General features: G+C 59.7%; 1 protein-coding gene across 1 annotated transcript in view; it reads right to left on the bottom strand.

Annotated features, from left to right (window-relative positions):
- Window positions 1–18,518, bottom strand: part of MEGF11 (multiple EGF like domains 11) — a 157,849-nt gene that overhangs the window by 19,564 nt on the left and 119,767 nt on the right. Inside the window, exons 9-13 of the mRNA XM_021712557.1 lie at window positions 12,281–12,336; window positions 11,865–12,126; window positions 3,316–3,436; window positions 2,869–3,032; window positions 1,819–1,921 (exon numbers count right to left, since the gene is read on the bottom strand). Coding sequence (XP_021568232.1) covers window positions 1,819–1,921; window positions 2,869–3,032; window positions 3,316–3,436; window positions 11,865–12,126; window positions 12,281–12,336 — 706 coding nt within the window. The remainder of the gene's footprint in view (window positions 1–1,818; window positions 1,922–2,868; window positions 3,033–3,315; window positions 3,437–11,864; window positions 12,127–12,280; window positions 12,337–18,518) is intronic.

Below are 18,518 nucleotides of genomic sequence, written 5' to 3'. Positions count from 1 at the left end.
GGAAAGATGGAGGCGATGGGGTAGGAGTGGGGGCGAAAGGAGCCTGGAGATGAGGGGAGGGCCTGGGGGCTGGGGGCACAGGAGGCGCGCCTGGGATGCTGGGGGAGCCAGGCTGGCCATGAGGACTTTCAGGAAGAGGTGACATCCAATGTCTTAACACAAGGAGGGGGCTAGGCAGGAGGCCCGGCTGTACAGAGAGCAGGAGGCAGGACAGAGTTGGGCTTGGAAGGGGTTAGATCAGCACCGGGCTGACCCAGTCAAGCAAGTGCAGGGAAGCTATGGGATGGGGGGGCGAAGGGGGCAAGCCAGGGGGGCCCCTCGTCTCTCTCTGTCTGCAGCCTCTGGGGACAGGCCCTGGAGGGACCTGCCCCAGATGGGGGACAGACTGAGCCCAGGCCCACCAGGGCCAGAAGGCAGCACTCGGAGGAGGAAGATGGGGCTTTCCGAGCTCTGGATGGGTCTGAGCGCAGGGTGGCTCATGTCACATGTGCACACACAGATGACAGAAACCTTGGCTCTGCAGAACTGCACCGGCCCGCCATGTGTGAGGGACCACCTGCCTGCCCCCATGTGCGAGGGACTCAGGGTTCTTCTGCATGGCGATGGGTGATTGTCCATTTCATTCACAAAAGCTCATTGTAACCCAAGGAAGGGACTTGACACCCTTGGTTTGGCTGTGCTGTGGCAACTGTGGAGTTTCTCAGTGAGGAGAGGAGCAAGAGGGGTGTGCCATGCATCTTTCTGAGCAGGGATGGCCACAGCCTGAGGCTGGGAAGGAAGGTGGAGGCCAGTGCTGAGGTGGGGCCTCCTCGGGGAGGAGGCAGGAGAGCTTCCAGCCTGGCAGGTGTGGGGAAAGGCAAGTTCCTGTGGAGGCTGGCTCGCTTGAGAGGTGTCAGAGCACCTAGGGCAGGACTTGTGGGAGGATGGGACTGTGAGGAGGAGCCAGGGACACACAGGTCCCTGAGTGGAGGCTGGGGAGGGGATGGGGCCAGTTCAGAGCAAGTGTCTCACAAGCTGCCCGCCCCCCAGGGGAGGGAAGGAGGGCGGAGGAGGGACTAGGGAGACTGAGGACAGGAGGCTACAGGCTTGCCCCTCCCCTCAACCCGCCCTCTCCTGTCCTCCGGCCCTCCTCCCTGTGAGCCTCCATCTTGCAGTGTGTGGAAGCTTTCAGAAGCAATTCCCTGGAGCTGGTTCTCTCCAGGAAATAGGTCCTTTTTCCATGGAAGTCTGGCCATCTGTTAGCCACGTTTCACCCAGGACAGGTCTCTCCTGGGACATTTCTAGTGCCCAAGCGGCGAATGTGTCAGAGCTGTGTTCTGCTGTCCTGGCCCTGGAGGTCTGAGATGGATCGTCTGGTTTGGCCCCACATACGGGGTGTACAAGAGGAGGGCGGGGAGCAGCGGCTGCTGAGCGCCCCTGAGGGCCATGATCAGTGGGGCAGGTGGGACGGAGTGGGTGGGGGATTCGCTGAGCACTGAGAGGGGCTGGCAGGAGGGGTGTGGGGATTCGAGACAAGCTAAGAGGGTCCTTGTCCACCCCATGACCTCTCTCCTTCCACCTGTGGTGTCCCCACGCCCACATCCACCTCTGGTGCTCACGTGTTCTCGAGCACCTCCAGCCCAGGAGTGGAGCCCACGTGAGGTGCTCGGCACACATTGGCCTATGTAATGGAGTGGGATGGTGAGCCACGGCCCAGAGTGGATGGGATAGGGGATGTGTGTGTGGGGTTGGGGTCACAGGGCAGATGGAGGAGGGCTGGAGATGCAGAGCAGAAGACACACTGAGCCCATAGCCCACCCGGGGCCAAGTCAGGGTCACCTGTCCATCCGGCCAGGCAGCAGCACTGGCCCGTGACGGGGTCGCAGCTGTCAGCATGGTTGCAGTCACAGTGCTCACTGCAATTCAGCCCGAACGTGCCGTCCTGGGGGAAGCGGGAGAGGAGATGGTGGTCAGGCCTCGACCCCAGAGGTCCCTGCATGTCTGCTGGGTCTTGATGACACCCCGGGCCCCAAGCCCAAGGGGCTGCAGACGGGCCGGGCAGTGTGGACACGTCCGGCAATCAGGGCAGCCATGAAGCCATGCTCAAGAACTGCCTGGCTGTGTGAATGGGAGCACAGCCTGGGGGAGGAGGGGGCAATCCTGCCTCCTTTCTAAGGGTCAACTCGGAGGCCTGCAGCGACCACATGGAGGTTGTTGATGGAAACGCGTCTGACAGAGTTGATGCTGGGATGCTCATAGGCTGCACTGGGGAGGGAGGCAGCCAGTCCTTGGAGGCTCAGTAGTGCACAGTCCTTGCCATGGCCCGATCAGGAGGTTCTGTCACGTCCACTTCACAGGTGAGAACCGGGATCAAAGAGGCAGGCTGACAGGCTCAGGGTCACATAGGTGGTGGCAGGGTTGGAACTCAAACCCAGGACCCAAGACTCCAGAGTCCATGTCACACAACAGTGTACATTGCTCAACAGGTCTAATGCGAGTACCTCGGACCCCTGAGGGCAGCATCGGGCTGGGTGGCTGCAGCACAGAGCCCGTGCAAGCCCTGCTCCAGGTCATGGGTGCTGCCAGAGTGAAGGGAGCCTCGGACTGCCTGTGCAGGAAGGGTCTCTCGGGTCAGCCTCCGCGCCACACCGTGAAGACTGAAGCTGCATTGGCACTGGCGCCCACTAACGATGCTCACAAGGAATGGCGAAGGTATGATGTCAGGTGCCCTGCCTGCAGTCTGTCACTTCACGGATGTAGGGAAGGGGGCAGCGGGTGAGGCAGGTCTGGGACCCGCATCTGAGTATCCCCAATCCCAGGGCTCCACTCTGAGCACCCGGGACGAGATAGCCCCAGGAGAGGGCATGAGGGGTAGTCGGCCCCACTCACCGGGCAGGGCTGCTCGCAGGCGTCCCCCAGCCAGCCGGGCGCACAGGTGCAGGTACCGTCCGTGGGACTGCAGGCCGCCCCGTTGGCGCAGACACAGCACTCGCTGCAGTTCCGGCCCCATGTTCCACGGGGACACGGCAGGCTGCAGTCGGGGCCCTGCCACCCTGTGTGGAGGAAGGGCCGTCACCTGGACGTCCTAGGCCCAGCTCCAGGGGACATGCATCCTACACGTGTCCGCAGGAGCTCACAACTGCCAGGAGTCCCCACGGCCCCATCCAGCCCCTCAGTCCCAGGAGGGGGCAGCATCCTGCACGTGTCAGGGCCTCCATGCCCTGCAGCTCAGAATGCATGACCCTCATGTGGTCCCAGGATGGGTGTTCCCCACGGAGACACCCACTGGCCTGGGCTGCGTGCCATGCGTGAGGTGCGGGGGGGCGGCCACGCTACCTTCCATGCAGGTGCAGGAACCATCCACCGGGGAACAGGTGCCATCATTGTCACAGCTGCAGATGGATGAGCAGTTGGGGCCGAAGGTCCCCGCAGCACACGGGACCTCGCAGACCTCTCCCTGGGGGAGATCTGGAGTCAAGGTGGTCCCGGACTGGGCACTTATGGTGGGCAGGACCTCTCCTTGGGGGGAATTTGGGGTCAAGTTGCCCCAGACTGGGCCGCTGTGGTAGGTAGGACCTCTCCCTGGGGGGATCTGGGGTCGGGTGGCCCCTGGCTGGGTGGCTCTGGTGGGCGGGACCTCTCCCTGGGAAGATTTGGAGTCAGGGTGGCCTTTGATCAGGCAGAACCTCTCCTTGGAGGGATCTGGGGTGAGGGTGGCAGGAGCGTGGTGGCCTTACATGATGGCACAGCCCAAGAAAGGGACCTCGGTCCTGGGATGACAGCCCGAGAAAGGGACCTCGGTCCTGCTCGTCAGGAAGGAATTCTGCCCACAGCACAAATGACCAGGGAACAGCCTTGCCTGAGGCTTCCGGAGGGACCTGGCCCCAACCTCTGGCTTTGACCTCTGGTCCTCATCTCTGTCCTAACCTCCGGCCATGGGCTTTGAGGTCACAACTCTGCTGTTTTAGGCCTGGATCCTCCGTCACATACATCAGCGACAAGAGATGAGCACAGTCCCCTCACTGGCTATGGAGGGTCCAGTCCTAGGCCCAGCTCTGGGAGGGGACGGCCCCTAGGAATGACCAGAGTCAGGTGGGTCGGGCTTGGAACTTGGGCCTCTGCCCCTGGCCTCGCTCAATTCTCAGCAACAGCCTGGGACACGTGGCCACACCAACGCGAGTGCCTGAAGCTGAGCGGTCCAACATGGACCTTCAGGGCGACTTGAGTCGCAAGCATTTTGAGACCACGTGCCATGCATGCGTCCTGCCACATCTTAGGGGACAGCAGCTGTGCTCTCAGCACTGCTCAACCACAGTGGGGACGTCAGTCCCTGCCAAGGTCACAGAGCAGAACGGCTGGCCATGTCACCCTTGGCAAGGAGAAGAGGTGTGCGCTTTTGGAAGTAACCCCCAGGGCCAGGGAGGAGGACAAGGCCCGGAGCTGAATGAACTCAGGTGGTCCTGGGACAGTAGGCCTGTGTACCCCCATCAGCCCCAGAGTCCACTGCCAGAGGGGTGCAGCCCAGAAGAATTGAAGGACTGAAGCAGTTTCCAGAGGGAACTTCTGGGAGCACCAAGGCCCAGAGGCCCCATGGTGGGCCAGGTCTACCCGACCAACATGAGGCTAGACCAACATGAGGCTGGAAGCCACCCAGGCCCTCAGCAGCCCTCCACCCCCCAGCAGGCTCCCGCCCCTTCTCCTCCAGGCACCAACCAAGCCTTCACAAAGCAATCACAAGCAGATCCATCTCGCTTCAGGAGGGCTCCCAGGAGGACACCCAGGTTCCTCCCTGCCCGCCCCACAGTGCTCACCCACTGTCCGCTCCACTCACACGCTCTGCAAGCAGTTGCAAGTGTGCTGGACGCTGTGCTGGGCAGGGACACACAGGGGGGCAGGCTTGTCCCCGTCTCGTCTCATCTCGACTTAGCAGCTACAGCCTGCTTCCCCTCCCCCCATGGTTCCCGTACTCCCCCAGCGGGGCTGCTCTGATGTCCAATGTCACATCTGTGCCAGTCACACACGCATGTCTTGTAACGACACGCAGGGCCCCCTGCCACGAGCTCCTGCTCCATGCCAAGCAGACGCCAGCCCTGGGTGGCCACACTCTCCGCCCACCCCCAGCTCTGGGTGGGAGCCTTGTGTGTGATTTTCCAGGCAGAGAGTGACACGGGGCCCACAAGGCAAAGGGAGACTCGCTTGTCTCAACATTAGCTGAGTGGCCGCTCCGATGCACAACAAACCTCACTGGACCTAATTACTGTGTCGCCGAGGAAGCAGCCACGACAGCAGAGGCTGCTAGGAGGAGGCTCTGCATGAGGTGCACAGAGCAGCACACCAGGGGATGAGGAACAGGGGATGAGGAGGAGGGAGGCACGGGGCCATTTGTCACACCTCCTGCCTCCCTGCCTCCCTGGCTGAGGAGGATTCCAGGGTCTGTGGCTGAGTCCCTCTGTCTGGCTCCCATGGAGGGGGAAGAAGGACAGAAGTTAGGACTGAAAGCCCCTGAACATCCACCTCACCTATGTCTATCTGAAATGAACAGGCTGCCAGTGGCCAGAGGCTGCTCTGGACAGTTGTGTAGGATGTACACTGCACAACTCTAGATGCCACTCACATGACAGTCATGACAGATTTGTGTATACATCACATCCACTTCCTGGCAGATGTTGGTGGAACGTCTTGGAAAAGGGTTCCGTTTCTAATGTGTATGATATGCTCTGTGGCTCTGACTCCCAAGAGGCCTCCCTGGAGGCTCACAGACACAGTCTAACAGCGATGTCCTAGGAAGAGCCAGATGGCAGAGGGCATGGCCCAGGAAGGACATCCACTCTAGGCTATGACTGTGCCCTGGAGCCCTGCCCAGTGCTGGGGAGACAGTGCCTCCTCTCCTTGGCATGGACGCCCTGCCCTGATCCAGGCCCTGCCCCTTCTCCAGCCTTTCTCTTCCCCAAGTCTCCACTGAGCTCTGAGAAGGCATCACTGTGAACACAGATATCTCAGTCAAACTCAGGAGAGACCCTGGATGTCTAAATCTTGGAGACTTTGGCATGGGGCATACGCATGACAGGTAGCCTGGGGTGTGGGGGTGGGCAGGACTCTGGCCCTCACCATGGACCACTCTCACCCCTCCAGGCCATCCCACGCTGTCACAGGAGGAGGGAAGCCCCACCATGGCCAGCCTGAGCCGGGCACCTGGATCTCTTGCCTCTGTCCGATAACAGCCCAGCAGGGAGGGGGTTGCCTTCCTGGGAGAACCATCCTTGAGGGTCACTTGCACCAAGTCGCCCCACAGAGGGACACACTGACTTTGAAGTCCAAGCTCTCTGGCTGGACCAGGCTGCCTGACAGATGGGTCAGGAATGCTGGGGACTCGGGCATCCTGGCTCCCGTGATGTGCCAGGCTCTGATGGCGGCCCATGTATGCCACCGACTAAACGGATACTGGCGATGGTGGCAGGTACGGCAGGGGATTGTGGAGGGGACCCATGTGAGGAGGCCATGGAGTGCAGGTGACTCGGGGCTCGTGGGGCAAAGCGGGGGCATGAAATGACAGCAGTGGGCATGCTCTGGGCAGTCAGGGTCCCCTGAGGGTGGCGCTGCTGCAGGGATGGAGACTTGGCTGGTGTCGTGCCTGCATCTGGGCCAGCTCTCGTCTGGTGCTGATGCTCTGTGGCCTGCTTTGGTGAGCCTGTGCGTGCGTGTGCAACTTTGTGTGTGCGTGTGTGTGCACACGTGTGCAAGCAGTATACACGCCTGACATGTGCCACCTGTGGCCTATTTGGGTGTATGCCCCAGACGTCCAAGGTGCTTTGTATGTAGTGCAGACCAGGTCAGGGACGTGTGTGTGTGTGTGTGTGTGTGTATGGGGGGTTGGGGGCAGAATGGGAGAGGGGAGGGATGTGGGCAGGGAACGTATGGCGTGTGGATGGGCACAGGTGGACTGGGCCTGGGGGTGGAGAGTTGGGGACCCCAGGGGAGAGACAGACTGAAGGAGGGCTTGACATGAGGGCATGTGGGGTTTCCTGAGCCAGGCAGCTTGGATTTGCTGGAGCTCAGGGCGGGTCATGGGTGGGTGAGGGGCAGTGACAGAGCTGGAGGTCAGCTTCAATGCTAGGCCTCAGACCTTGCCTCAGAAGATAATGGTGGTGACCTGCATGTTTGCAGCAGCAGCATGCACCATGAAAAATGAACAAAGGACACGAACAGACACTTCTCAAAGGAAGACACACACGTAGCCGACAAACATAAGAAAACTCCACACCACCAACCGCCAGAGAAATGCAATCAAGCCACATGAGGTGCCAGCTCACACCAGCCAGACAAGTGTTGCAAAGTCAACGACCAACAGATGTTGACGAGGTTGTGAGAAAAAGGGAACACTCGTATGCTGCTGGCGGGAACAGAAGCCTCCCTGTGGAAAGCAGCTAGTAGATTTCTCAAAGAACTAAAAACAGGTTTACCATGTGACCCAGCAATACCGCTGCTAGGCAAGTACCCAAAGGAGCATAAGTCACTCTACCAACAAACATCTGCACACATATGCCTATCACAGCACTATTCACAATAGCAAAAACACAGCATCAACCCAGGTGTCCACAAGCGGTGGACTGGATAAGGAAAATGTGGTCAATATAGACCGTGGAATAGTACGCAGCCACAAAGAGAACAAAACCATGCCCTCTGCCACAGCATGGATGCAGCTGGCGACCATCGTTCGAGGTGAATTAATGCAGGAACCGAAAAATCAATGACTGCGTGTTCTCACCAATGAGTGGGAGGTGAACCCTGGGTGCACGTGGGTGTGACGGGGAGACACAGACACGAGGGACTCCTGGGGGAGGGGCAAGGGCTGAGAAACTGCCTCCGTCTGAGCACAGGCTCAACAGAAGCCAGCCCCGCACCATTCAATGGTCCACACAGCTGACCTCTGCTCCGGGATTTAAGACACAAGAGTGGCCTCCCCCGAGTGGCCAGCGACCAGCTCCAGCCTGTTCTCAGAACCCTCCAGGCTGGGGTCTGGCCGCCTCCTCGCGGGCTGAGTCCAGATGCAGGCAAGTCCACCAGCGTCTGGGTTGTGGAGCCGCTGAATGACCGTTGTGGACAGACGCCAAGACAACCCAGAAGCCAACATGGGGGGGCTTCCTCGGGGGCTGCCCATGCTCCTGCTCCCTCCCCTGCCCTGTGCACACTTGGACCCTTCTTGCAGCTTCCCAGGTGGCTCTGGCTGCTGAGGCTGTGGGTGTGTCACCGCATGGGGCCTGGGGTGTGCAGCCTCAGGGCCCTGGGCCTGTGCAGGCAGGAGCGTTGGGGGGACGCCCCCGGGGAAAGGACTGTGGCTGAAGGAGGGAGGCTTGGGGAGGGCTCTAAAGAAGCGCGTCCTCTTCTGCACGTGACCTCGCCCACCTGTGACCTCCCCAACGTGTGTTCCTGCCCGCTTGTGTGACCTTGCCTAGGTGTCCTTGCCCGCCTGTGACCTGGCCTGTGTATGTTCTCACCCACATGACCTCGTCCATGTGTGATCTCGCCTGCGTGTGACCTCACTCATGTGACCGTCTCTGTGTGTGACCTCACCTGCGTGTCCTCGCCCGTGTGATCTCACCCATGTGACCTCATCCATGTATGACCTCACCCGTGTGACCTCATCTGTGTGTGACCTCGCCTGTGTGTGAACTCACCTGTGTGATCTTATCCATGTGTGACCTCACCTGCGTGTCCTCGCTCACCTGTGACCTGGCCCGTGTGTCCACACCCACATCCTAGCCCATCTGTGACTTTCCCTGTGTGTGTTCCTATCTGCCTGTGTGACCTCACTCCTGTGTGTCCTCACCCGTGTGACTTCACCTGTGTCCTTGCCTACCTGTGATCTTGCCTGTGTGACCTCTCCCGTATGACCGTACCCACTCATGACCTCACTGGGCCTGTGTCCTGACTTTCGAGGGGTGAGCCCTCAGGGTGGGCCCTCAGTGTAGTGAGCACCTGTGTGGTGGCCAAGGGTGTTTGCAGGGAAGGACTGGGAGTGGGTGGCAGTATAGGGATGCCTGGGAGCCCTTCCAGCCACCACCTGGGAGTGGGCGTCCCCACTGACCCATTGCTGGGCCCTGTTGGCCGCAGCACCCATGCCCTGACCTGTGGCCTGTTAGGGCTTCACCCTGTGGTGCAACCACCATCTCCCTACACGGGGGTTGAGACTGTTTTTATCGGCTGTCCCCTGCTCAAGCCCTGGTGGTCCCTCTGACCCCACACCCTGTTCTCTCTCTATCCGGAGCCCTGGCTGCCCTGGCCTTCTCAGGGACCCTAATCCCTCTCCACCATGCGTGTGGGAGGGAGGGAAGGTGAGTTCTCGACGTCTGGGGGAGCGTATGTGCCTGGCAGCTTCTGCATTTACCTGTTGTCCGTCCTCTCATCAGCCCTCCTGAGTCAATGGCCACCTCTCTTGTCATGCCTTCTGCAGGGTTCTCTGCCCCAGATGACTCCCATGGACAGGATCATGGGCTGAGGACTCGGGGTGCCTGATGGGGGCGTGGGTGGCAGGAGCAGGTGGCCCCTCGGATTCGGACTCAGAGTGGGAGTCCGAGCCTGGGGGTCTTTTGCAAGTGGGGTGCGCAGCTGCCCCACCCTGGGGCTGGCATGAGGCTCATTGAGACAAGGTGCTGGGAACAGAGGGACCCTCAGTCCCCAGCTCCCCATGGTGCTGCTGTGAGGAAGAGGCTGACCATGCACAGCACAGGGTGTCCCCACCCCACATAGTGGCTCCTACTCCAGACTCATCCCTACCCCCTGAAGACTGTGGGATCAGACCTAGGCCGTGAGTTCTGGCCGGGGCTGGGGGTCAGGGCCTCCACAGAGAGACGGGACCTCCCAGGGTGAGGCCTCAACCCTGCCTGTCAGCCCCCGTGAGTAGCACCAGGCTCAAGACCACAACCCCGAGAAAGGGGCACCGGGCATGGAGGTAGCTGAGAGGCCAGCATTGAGTCAGTAGTTTCCCTAACGAAGCTGCAGCCATGCAAGCCCAGAGGGAGGCTGGGCTGGCCTCCGTGACAAGAAGTCAACTCTCCCGCTTTGCTCCATGGTGAATGGCTGGTGGGGCTTAGCCTGTTGACACCCTACTTCCCTGCAGGGAAAGACGAGTGTCCGCCCTGGGTCAGCCACGAGACATGGGTGGAGGCCGGAGGACCCTGGGCTGGTGCTGGGACAAGGGCTGGGAGTCGTGTCGCCCACATCCACCCTGTTGTAACCACCTGCTGTGTGACCCTAGATGAGTGCCTTTTCTGAGAGGGAGGGGTGGGAGGGTTGTGGGTGTCTGACAGTGTGTGCGCGTGCATGTGTCCATGTCTGTCTCTATGCGTCTCTGTGTGTCTATCTCTCTATCTGTGTCTCTGTTTCTGTGTATGTTTCTGTGTATCTGTGTGTATCTGTCTCTGCATGTCTCTCTGTGTCTGTGTGTCTGTCTCTGTATGTCTCTCTGTGTGCCTGTGTGTCTCTGTCTATCCCTGTCTCTGTGTATCTGTGTATCTCCCTGTCTATCTCTCTGTCTCTGCGTGTGTCTGTGTGTCTCTGTGTGCACACACATCTATCTGTATTTGTGAGTTGTTTCTGCCATGCTGCACTCTCTGTGCTCCTGTCCTGCGGGCCTTGTGTCGGGAGAGTAGACTACCCCCATCAGGTAGCGCCAGGAACAAGTTTTGCCAATTTAGTAATTAGGAAATGGGGGGGGGCATTCTGCTCCAGGCTGATGCCTACAGGCCTCACTGGCTGGGAAGAGCAAAGCCATGCACACCTTGCACATCTGTCACTGTGCAGTGTCCAGCCTGTCCCCTCCTGCACTCCAGCTCAGGAGCCACCAAGGTCAGGGAGGCCAGGAGACAGGGAGGTGGGGAGGCCGGAGGGGCACTTGAAAGGACGTCCAAGCCCCAGAGGAGGCACCGTTCCTGCTTGCTGACCCAGACTCTCGACCCTGCCCTCCGCCTCCTGGCCAGGCAGCTGGGGTTCCCACAATGACTGCCGTGTGAGGAGAGGACAGGCGGCAGGGGCTTGCCCACCTGGGGATGAGTGCCTGCAGCCTCGCCAGTGAGCATGCAAGATACGGCAGACACTGCTTCAACAAACTGCAGCAACCAGGGATGAGCCCTTCCAGGCAGCAGAACCACTGTCGTCCTGGGGAGACACACGGGCCTCCCGCTCCGGCCAAGTGGAGTCTGAAGGAGCCTCAGCAGAGGGTGGCCACAGGGCCCTGTGTGGGTGGCCAGGAGGGGACTGGGAATCATGTCTCCGGCCCTGGCAGTGGCCTCACACCCAGGGGGCGGCAATTAGTCCTGAGCTGCGAGGCGCCTTCACCAGGCTGGCCACCCAGGTGGGGCCTGAATACATGTGGAGAGCAGTCAGCGGAGCAGTCCATGGGGCACATGGAGCAGTCCATTGGGTTCCCAGGGGAGGCGGACTCTCCTCTCCCCACTCTGCCCGCTTTCTTTCCCCCTACGGCCACCTTACTCCCAAATGGGGCACTGGACCAGGGCCAGTCAGTCCCTTGGGCGGAGACCCCTTGGGGTCCAGAGCGGTGGCATCATCATCAGTAATAACAATAATAATAACAAACACTTGCTGAAGACTCCTCAGGTGCTGTGCACTAAGTACTCCATGTTAACTCAGCCTGTCCAACAGTCCCAGGGTGCTGTAACTCTCTTTTCAATACAAGGAAATGGGCACAGAAAGGCACAGCGTCTTGCCCCAGGTCGCACAGCTGATAAGCAGTGGAAGGTGGGCTTAGTGCCCGTCTTCGCATGACCCATGTGCGAAGCCACAGCGACAGCCCGGCCTCTGGGAGCCACCCCGCCCTGCGACCCTGGTGGAAGGCCACCTCTGTGCTCCGAGGCAGGAGCATGTCTTACCATGTAGCCTGGGGCACAGGTGCAGCCTCCGGTGACGCTGTGGCAGTGGGCACCGTTCCGGCAGGGGCAGGGCAGCCGGCAGCTGTCGCCGTAGGAGCCCACGGGGCAGGATTCATTGCAGTGGCGGCCAGACCAGCCTGGCTGGCAGGAGCAGACCCCGGTCACTGGGTGGCAGCTGCACAGAAAGAGGAGTATGAGAATGTAGGCGGTTGGCCCCTCCACCCACCGTGTGTTTGCGGTCAGGAGAGTGGGGGCAAGGTCCCTCGGTGTAAGGCACATGGCAGGAGGTGACGGTCAGATCAGAATATAGGTGTCCTGTCATTCAACCACACAGACTCTGGAGCAGAGGTGGCCTCCCCTGTAGACTATGTTGTCCGAGCTTCCCCCTCTGCCCAAGGCAGACAAGGTGTGGGGACAGGCAGGGGAAGGCAGCTGGGACGCCGCAGCTCTCCATGTCTAGGCTTAGCAGACACTGGCAGAGTCAGGCAAGTCAGTCAACTGGGGCAGATGCGGCCCCCTCTGACCATGTCTGCCCTGGAGAGACCCCAGACCGCCCCTCTCTGCTTTTCCAGGTTCTTCAACGGCAAGTGATCTCCCCTCCACCCTCTCGTCTAGGCCAGAGAACTGACCCCAGCTGGAGGCAGGAGCTCTGGGTGTGACCTGGTGCTCACTGGTAATTGGGGTGCCAGGTGTGGCGACCACAGGCTGCTCAGGGTGCCGGCAGGAGAGCCGCTGACATGTGGCCCAGCTGCTGTGGGTGACACCCACAGGTCACAGTTCTCCAGGGCTGCTCCCACTTGGCACAGCAGGGACACTGAGGTGGGCATGCTCCCAGGAGACCCAGGATTCCTGGGCACCCCAGTTCCAGGATGCCTGTCTTCCACACGTCCTGAGAATTGTGTGGGCGCCGAGACCTCCCACCCACCTTCCCTTCTCCCCCTTCCACCCCTGGGCCCAGCAGCTCCGGCCTCTGGATTTTCTCCATCTTCCCTCGAAGGCAAGTTCCCTGTGACTCTCTTGTGCTGGGCATCTGCCCTTGAGAGGGCCAAGTCAGCCGGATGGTGGAGACAGGTCTGTCGGTTCCGGTCACCTGCTCCCCCCAGCACCCCCACTCAGGAGTCCTCCTGTGGGCAGGAGTTGCCTGCCTGGGGGAACATGCGAAGCTTGTTCAGGGCACAGTAGGAGCCTGTGCATGGGTTTTGGTTCTGTGAGGTCTATAAGAGCAGGGGCTTTGTCCCTCGGGGCCACCAGGTGTCCCCAGTGCCTGATTCACATCTACTGCCCAAGTAAATATGTGGATAAGAATACAGCTTTCACAGAATCCGCTTGCTTCCAGGATGACTGTCATCTGTCCTGACTAGTGCCAGCTCCGGGGCCCATGTCCCATGCTCCTTCAGGGTCCCTTTCCCCCACACCTGGGTACCCAACGCATGCAGTGAATTAACTGACACACAGACTAACTGTGGGCCTGCCCAGTTGCTGCCTTGCTGGGATCTGGTTTCCTCCGAAGATGGACAGCGAGTGCAGGCAGCTGGTCATCCCTGGGCAAGCGTTTAGGCTCGTACATCCCAGGTTCACATGACAACTGGACCTCTTCTCCTCTGTCAGGGTTAAGATGCAGGAGAGGTTTCTGGACACCTGAGGTCACGTGGACAACTGGGTCCAGGAGACCTGGACGTTCAGTCTTGTCTTACAATTCCATCCCCAGGAGTCTGTCTTGGGGCCACATCACAGCCGTGAGAAAAATAGGCACAGAGAAGGTTCCTGAGCACTGTTTACACCCGTGGAAATGAAAGTGACATAAGAAATACCAACATGTGCCTAGGCCCTTAAGGCCCCAGGCACTCCACACACGAGTTTTCAAGTTAGGCTCTGGCCTCTCTGTCCTCAAGAGGGACTTGGGGGTCACCAATCTGCCCAAGGCCACACGGTGATGCCTGCAATGGCAGAGCTGGGATTCCAACCCATCATCCTTGCCCTGCCGCCTCCCACCACAGGGTCTGACTAGAAAAGCAAGGCTGCCATGTGGAGAGACAGTGGACCAGCAGTCAGCTGTCTTCCCACACGTCACGATCCCATACAAGGCCACGTGAACTAAAACCGTACAGTTGTGATGTGAAAGATGAACAGTGACAAAGATGCTGATGCAATGGAGAAGGAACATGCTGGGCACTGTCATGACCAGCTCTGGGGTAACAGTCACACTTGACTTGGTTTCCCTTTCGAATGTCTATGCACCTGGCCCGGCAGGCTGAATGTCCGCTGTTCTCCCAGCAGGGTTTGAGCTACACGTGTCAAGGTATGTCAGGAGGAAGTGGGCGCGAAGGTGAGCATCCAGACCCTCTGACCTTCCATGGGAGAAGGCCTTCCCTGGGCCCCTAGCACTGCAGGTGGGACAGGGACCTGCCCAGTGTCCAGGGTGGGGTGCCCTGCGTGGCCCTGACCCACCAACGTCAGTTCTGGGGCATGGCTTTCCCAACACTTCCAGTGAAGTCTCAGACACGGCCTCCAGGAGTTCAGGTTTAGGGAGAGGGACTGGCTCCATCCCAGCTGCCAAGATGGGCATGCTGGGACCCAGTGGCCCTGGTCTCACCGCGGAACCCAGGAGGCCTTGGGAATCCCAGCCTTCCTGTCCACAGATCCTTCTGCTGCTTCTGCCTCACAAGCGGTCATGCCACTGCTCTCATATCAGGGAGGACACTGCCCGTGAGAGCATGCCGGACACACATGGGTGGCCAGTGCTGGCTTCTTGGGCTCCTTTGTCTTGCTTCTGGCTCTGTGACAGCACCTTGGCCTCTCAGGAATGTGGCTCAGCACCAATTTCACTCTTCATGCTGAGAATCAGGAGGCTCAAAATCACACGTGAGATCATTCTTTTCCTTTTCCTTCTGACATCTCTATGATTCTGTCTCTAGATGTGGGTATCTGTGTGCTTAAATGGATTCCTCGTCCATGTTTAAAATCTCCACAAGCTCCTTGGAAAAGAGGATGGGGGAGATGGTGGATGGCAATGGTGACCAAAAGCTGCAATTGCCACGCTCGGATCTCATCCTCTAGCAAGGGACTCGAACGCCCTCTCCCGGGCACTGCTGCTGCCAGCATGGGCCCTTGTCCTTGGGCCCCCATTCCTGGGTCATGTGCAGAAGCCAGGTCCATGAGAGCCCACAAGACTCCTCTCGGGGTGGTGACCATGATGGACAGACTGGGAAACAGGCATGGGAGGAGGGACACCTACATAAGACATGGGTGGGCCTGAGGTCAGGCTTTGGGGTCCTGCCTCACCTGGGCCTGTGGTTTAACTGCCTCTACGAGGCCTCATGGGGCCACTCTTTGCTTCCCCAGCTCTCAGAAGGCTCTACAGTAGGGCAAAGGCTCATGGGAAGGGGCCAGCCTGAAGCCACATGGAGGACGAGGGCCACTTCTGTGTCCACCAGAGCAAAGTCAAGCATAGCCAGAGAGCTCAGCAGACCAGGGGCTCCCAGTCCAGGCTGCCCGGCCTCCCACCCCACATAGGGACATCTGGAAGTGTCTGGGGACGTTGTCACAAGCTGGGTGGGTGGAGTTATGCTGTGTCCAGTGGGTAGAGGCAGGGAGACTGCAAACTTCCCAGAGTGTACGGGGCAGCCTGACTCAGGACATTGATCAGCCTGCATGATGCTGTCAGAACTGAGACAGCAAGCTGGATGGACATTGAGGTGGAGGGACACTGAGGTGTACAGACATCAGGCTGGACAGACAAAGAGCTGGAAGGACACAGAGCTGGACAGACACCAAGCTAGATGAACACCATGGGTGTCAGATGCAGGTACTGGCCATGTGACAGAGGGATATTTAAAAAGTAGAGCCATAGCTGGGCTTGGTGGCTCAGCCTGTAATCCTGGGCCTTGGGAGGCTGAGGTGAATGGATTGTCTGAGCCTGCGGGTTCGAGACCCACCTGGGCAACTTGGCGAGACCTCATCTCTGCAATAAATCAAAAATTAGCCAGGCGTGGTAGCGCGTGCCTGTAATTCTGGCTACTCGGACAGCTGAGGCTGAAGGATCTCCGGAGCCCAGCAGGTCGAGGCTGCAGTGGGCAGGAGCGGCCACTGCACTCCAGTCTGGGCGACAGAGCGAGACTACAACTCAAAAAAAAACAAAAAAAACAAAAACAAAAAGTAGAGCCATGGCTAGTCTGGGTGGCTCAGTCTGTAATCCCAACACTTTGGGAGGCCGAGGTGAGTGGACTGCCTGAGCCTGTGGGTTCGAGACCAGCCTGGGCAACTTGGCAAGACCTCAACTCTACAATAAATAAAAAATTAACTGGACATCGTAGCGCATGCCTATAGTTCCGGCTGAGGCAGACGGATTGCCGGAGCCTAGCAGTTCAACGCTGGGGTGACTGTGAGTGTGCCACTGAACTGCAGCCTGGGCAACAGAGTGAGACTCCAACTCCAAAAAAAAAAAAAAAAGTAGGGCCGGCAACAACAGGCACTCCTGATGCATGTTGCACCTGTACTGCCATGCTGAGGCCATAGGAGCTTATGCCTTCATGGGCCCAGGCCATAACAATGCTACCCTGGAAGAGGCAGGAGGCAGGTCTTCTGAGAGCTGTAGTTTCCTTTCATCCCAAGATGGATACATTGGAGACCAGAGCAAACAAGCATCAGCGCTGGACAGGTTGAGATCAGCAGTGGAAGGGGAGCCTATAGGCTAATAGGGCAGTGAGGACACCACAGAGGTTCAAGCCGCGTGGGGCCAGCTGCCCAGGCTCATGGGAAACCACATGGGCTCGGGGGGTCTCTGCACAGCGATGTTCCCTGCACTGGCCCCAACAGCAGCCTCGCCTCCTGTCCCTGAGTGAATCCTCCCTCCGCAGGAATGAGGGTCTGGGTACCGTCTTCCACCCTGGGGACAGTCTTAGCTGCTGCCAGTCCCTGGCCTGCCATGTGGGACCCCTGTGGTCAGAGACTTGGAGCTCTCACTCGGTCCCTGACCAATGAGGTAGTCACTCTGGTGTTTTCTGTACAGTCCTAGAGACCTAGCAGGGTCAGTGACCTGCATTCCATCCATTCAGAGATGCTCCTTGCCCCCATTTCCGCATCTGAAGTCAGTGTGTGGGAAGCCTGATGGCATGGTGTGGCTCGTGGCCAGGGACCCCCTCTTAGTAGCACATCCAGCTGTGCCTCCCTCTGGTGTTCATGTTGGGAGGAAACGGGAGAAGGTGTGTGTACTTCCCCCTGGTACCCTGCCAGCACTCCTTGTTTGTTGAACGAATGACTGAGCGGGTGAACGTTTAGGCCAGACACAGGCAGCTCTGCTGCTTCTAGGACCCCCTGATAGCCTCCTGCCCAGGCCTCCTGTCCAGGCCTCCACCCCACCCAGCCCCACCAGGCACTCAGCCCCCTTGGCCTGTTTCTGGCTAACTCACTTGCTGGATGTCACTGCACATGCCCAGAGGCCCCAGAGACCTTGAGGAAACCCAGAGGCTGGAAGGGAAGGGCTGGACTGAGCCCTGTCTGTGCCCACATCAGGCTCCAAGAGGAGGCGTTCTGTCTGCAAACAGCCAGGCTCCTGTGCCCAGTATGGCTGGTCCTTCTGAGCCCGAGGGGGACAGAGTCCCCCAGACCTCACCTCTTGGATAGGAGACAGCCGCATCCAGGCTGTGGGGACTCAGCGGGTGGGACAGGAGGGACAGGAGCTCAGGGCGAGGGCAGCTCTGGCCTCCCAGTTCACTCTGGATGTGGGCTGGGCAGCTTCCACCGGGTGTCCCCAAAATAGCAGGGACATGGAGCAAAGGGAGAGGCTGGACCCATGCCCAGGCCTGTGAAGGAGGACCCACCTGGTCAGCTCCTCCCCCTCTCTCTCCATAGACCTTGGATACACTCTCTAGACCTGGATCCCTTCTCCCTCCCCCCACAGGCACTGGACACCCTCCCTAGGCCTGGACTCCTTCCTCATCCTGTCATGAGGTCCTTGGCACCCTCTCTAGGCCCTGCCCCTCCTGATCCTCCCCCAAAAGTCCTAGACACCCTCCCTAGGCCTAGGCCTGGTCTCCTTTCTGCCTCTCCCATAAGCCCTGAACATCCTCCCTAGGCCCCGTCTGGCCACCTCCTCCCTCTCCATAGGCCCTGGTCACCCTCAGTAGGCCTGGACCCCCTTCCCCCTCCCCATCACAGGGTGCGGGACACCCTCTTTAGGCCCTGCCCCTGCCGCCCTTTCCCTACAGGCCCTGAGCACCCTCCTTAGCCCTGCTTCTCCTGCCCCTCTTGCCTCTCCTCATGGGCCCTGCATGCCTGCTTCTCCCTGCAGCCCTGCTTCTGGTGATGCCACGTGGAGGGGAATGTTCTCAGACCCTGCACTGAGCTGTGGCACCCCCAGCCCCACCAGCTCTGCCCCGGAATGTGCAGCCTTCTACCCCGCACCAGGGTCATCAAGCTACCTCCTGTGTGCGGATCAGACGGGAGCACAGGCAGCAGTGCAGGGCCCAAGGGGGACCAAGGGGAACTGGCCTCCCACCTTGGCCGGCTGCGTGGATGTGGCCCTTTCTCACTGTGGGCTCCAGAGCTGACGACTCAGACCCTTCCTCACCCAGCCTGGATGCACCGAGGGGTGCCATGGCCTGAGACACCCCCCCCAGCCCTGCCCCAATCCCTCCTCCCCCTCCCCTTCCCCGT

Source organism: Carlito syrichta, unplaced genomic scaffold (assembly GCF_000164805.1).
Source record: "Carlito syrichta isolate Samal-C Ts95f unplaced genomic scaffold, Tarsius_syrichta-2.0.1 Scaffold303358, whole genome shotgun sequence".
NCBI lineage: Eukaryota > Metazoa > Chordata > Mammalia > Primates > Tarsiidae > Carlito > Carlito syrichta.
This window is presented reverse-complemented; position numbering and strand designations above follow the sequence as displayed.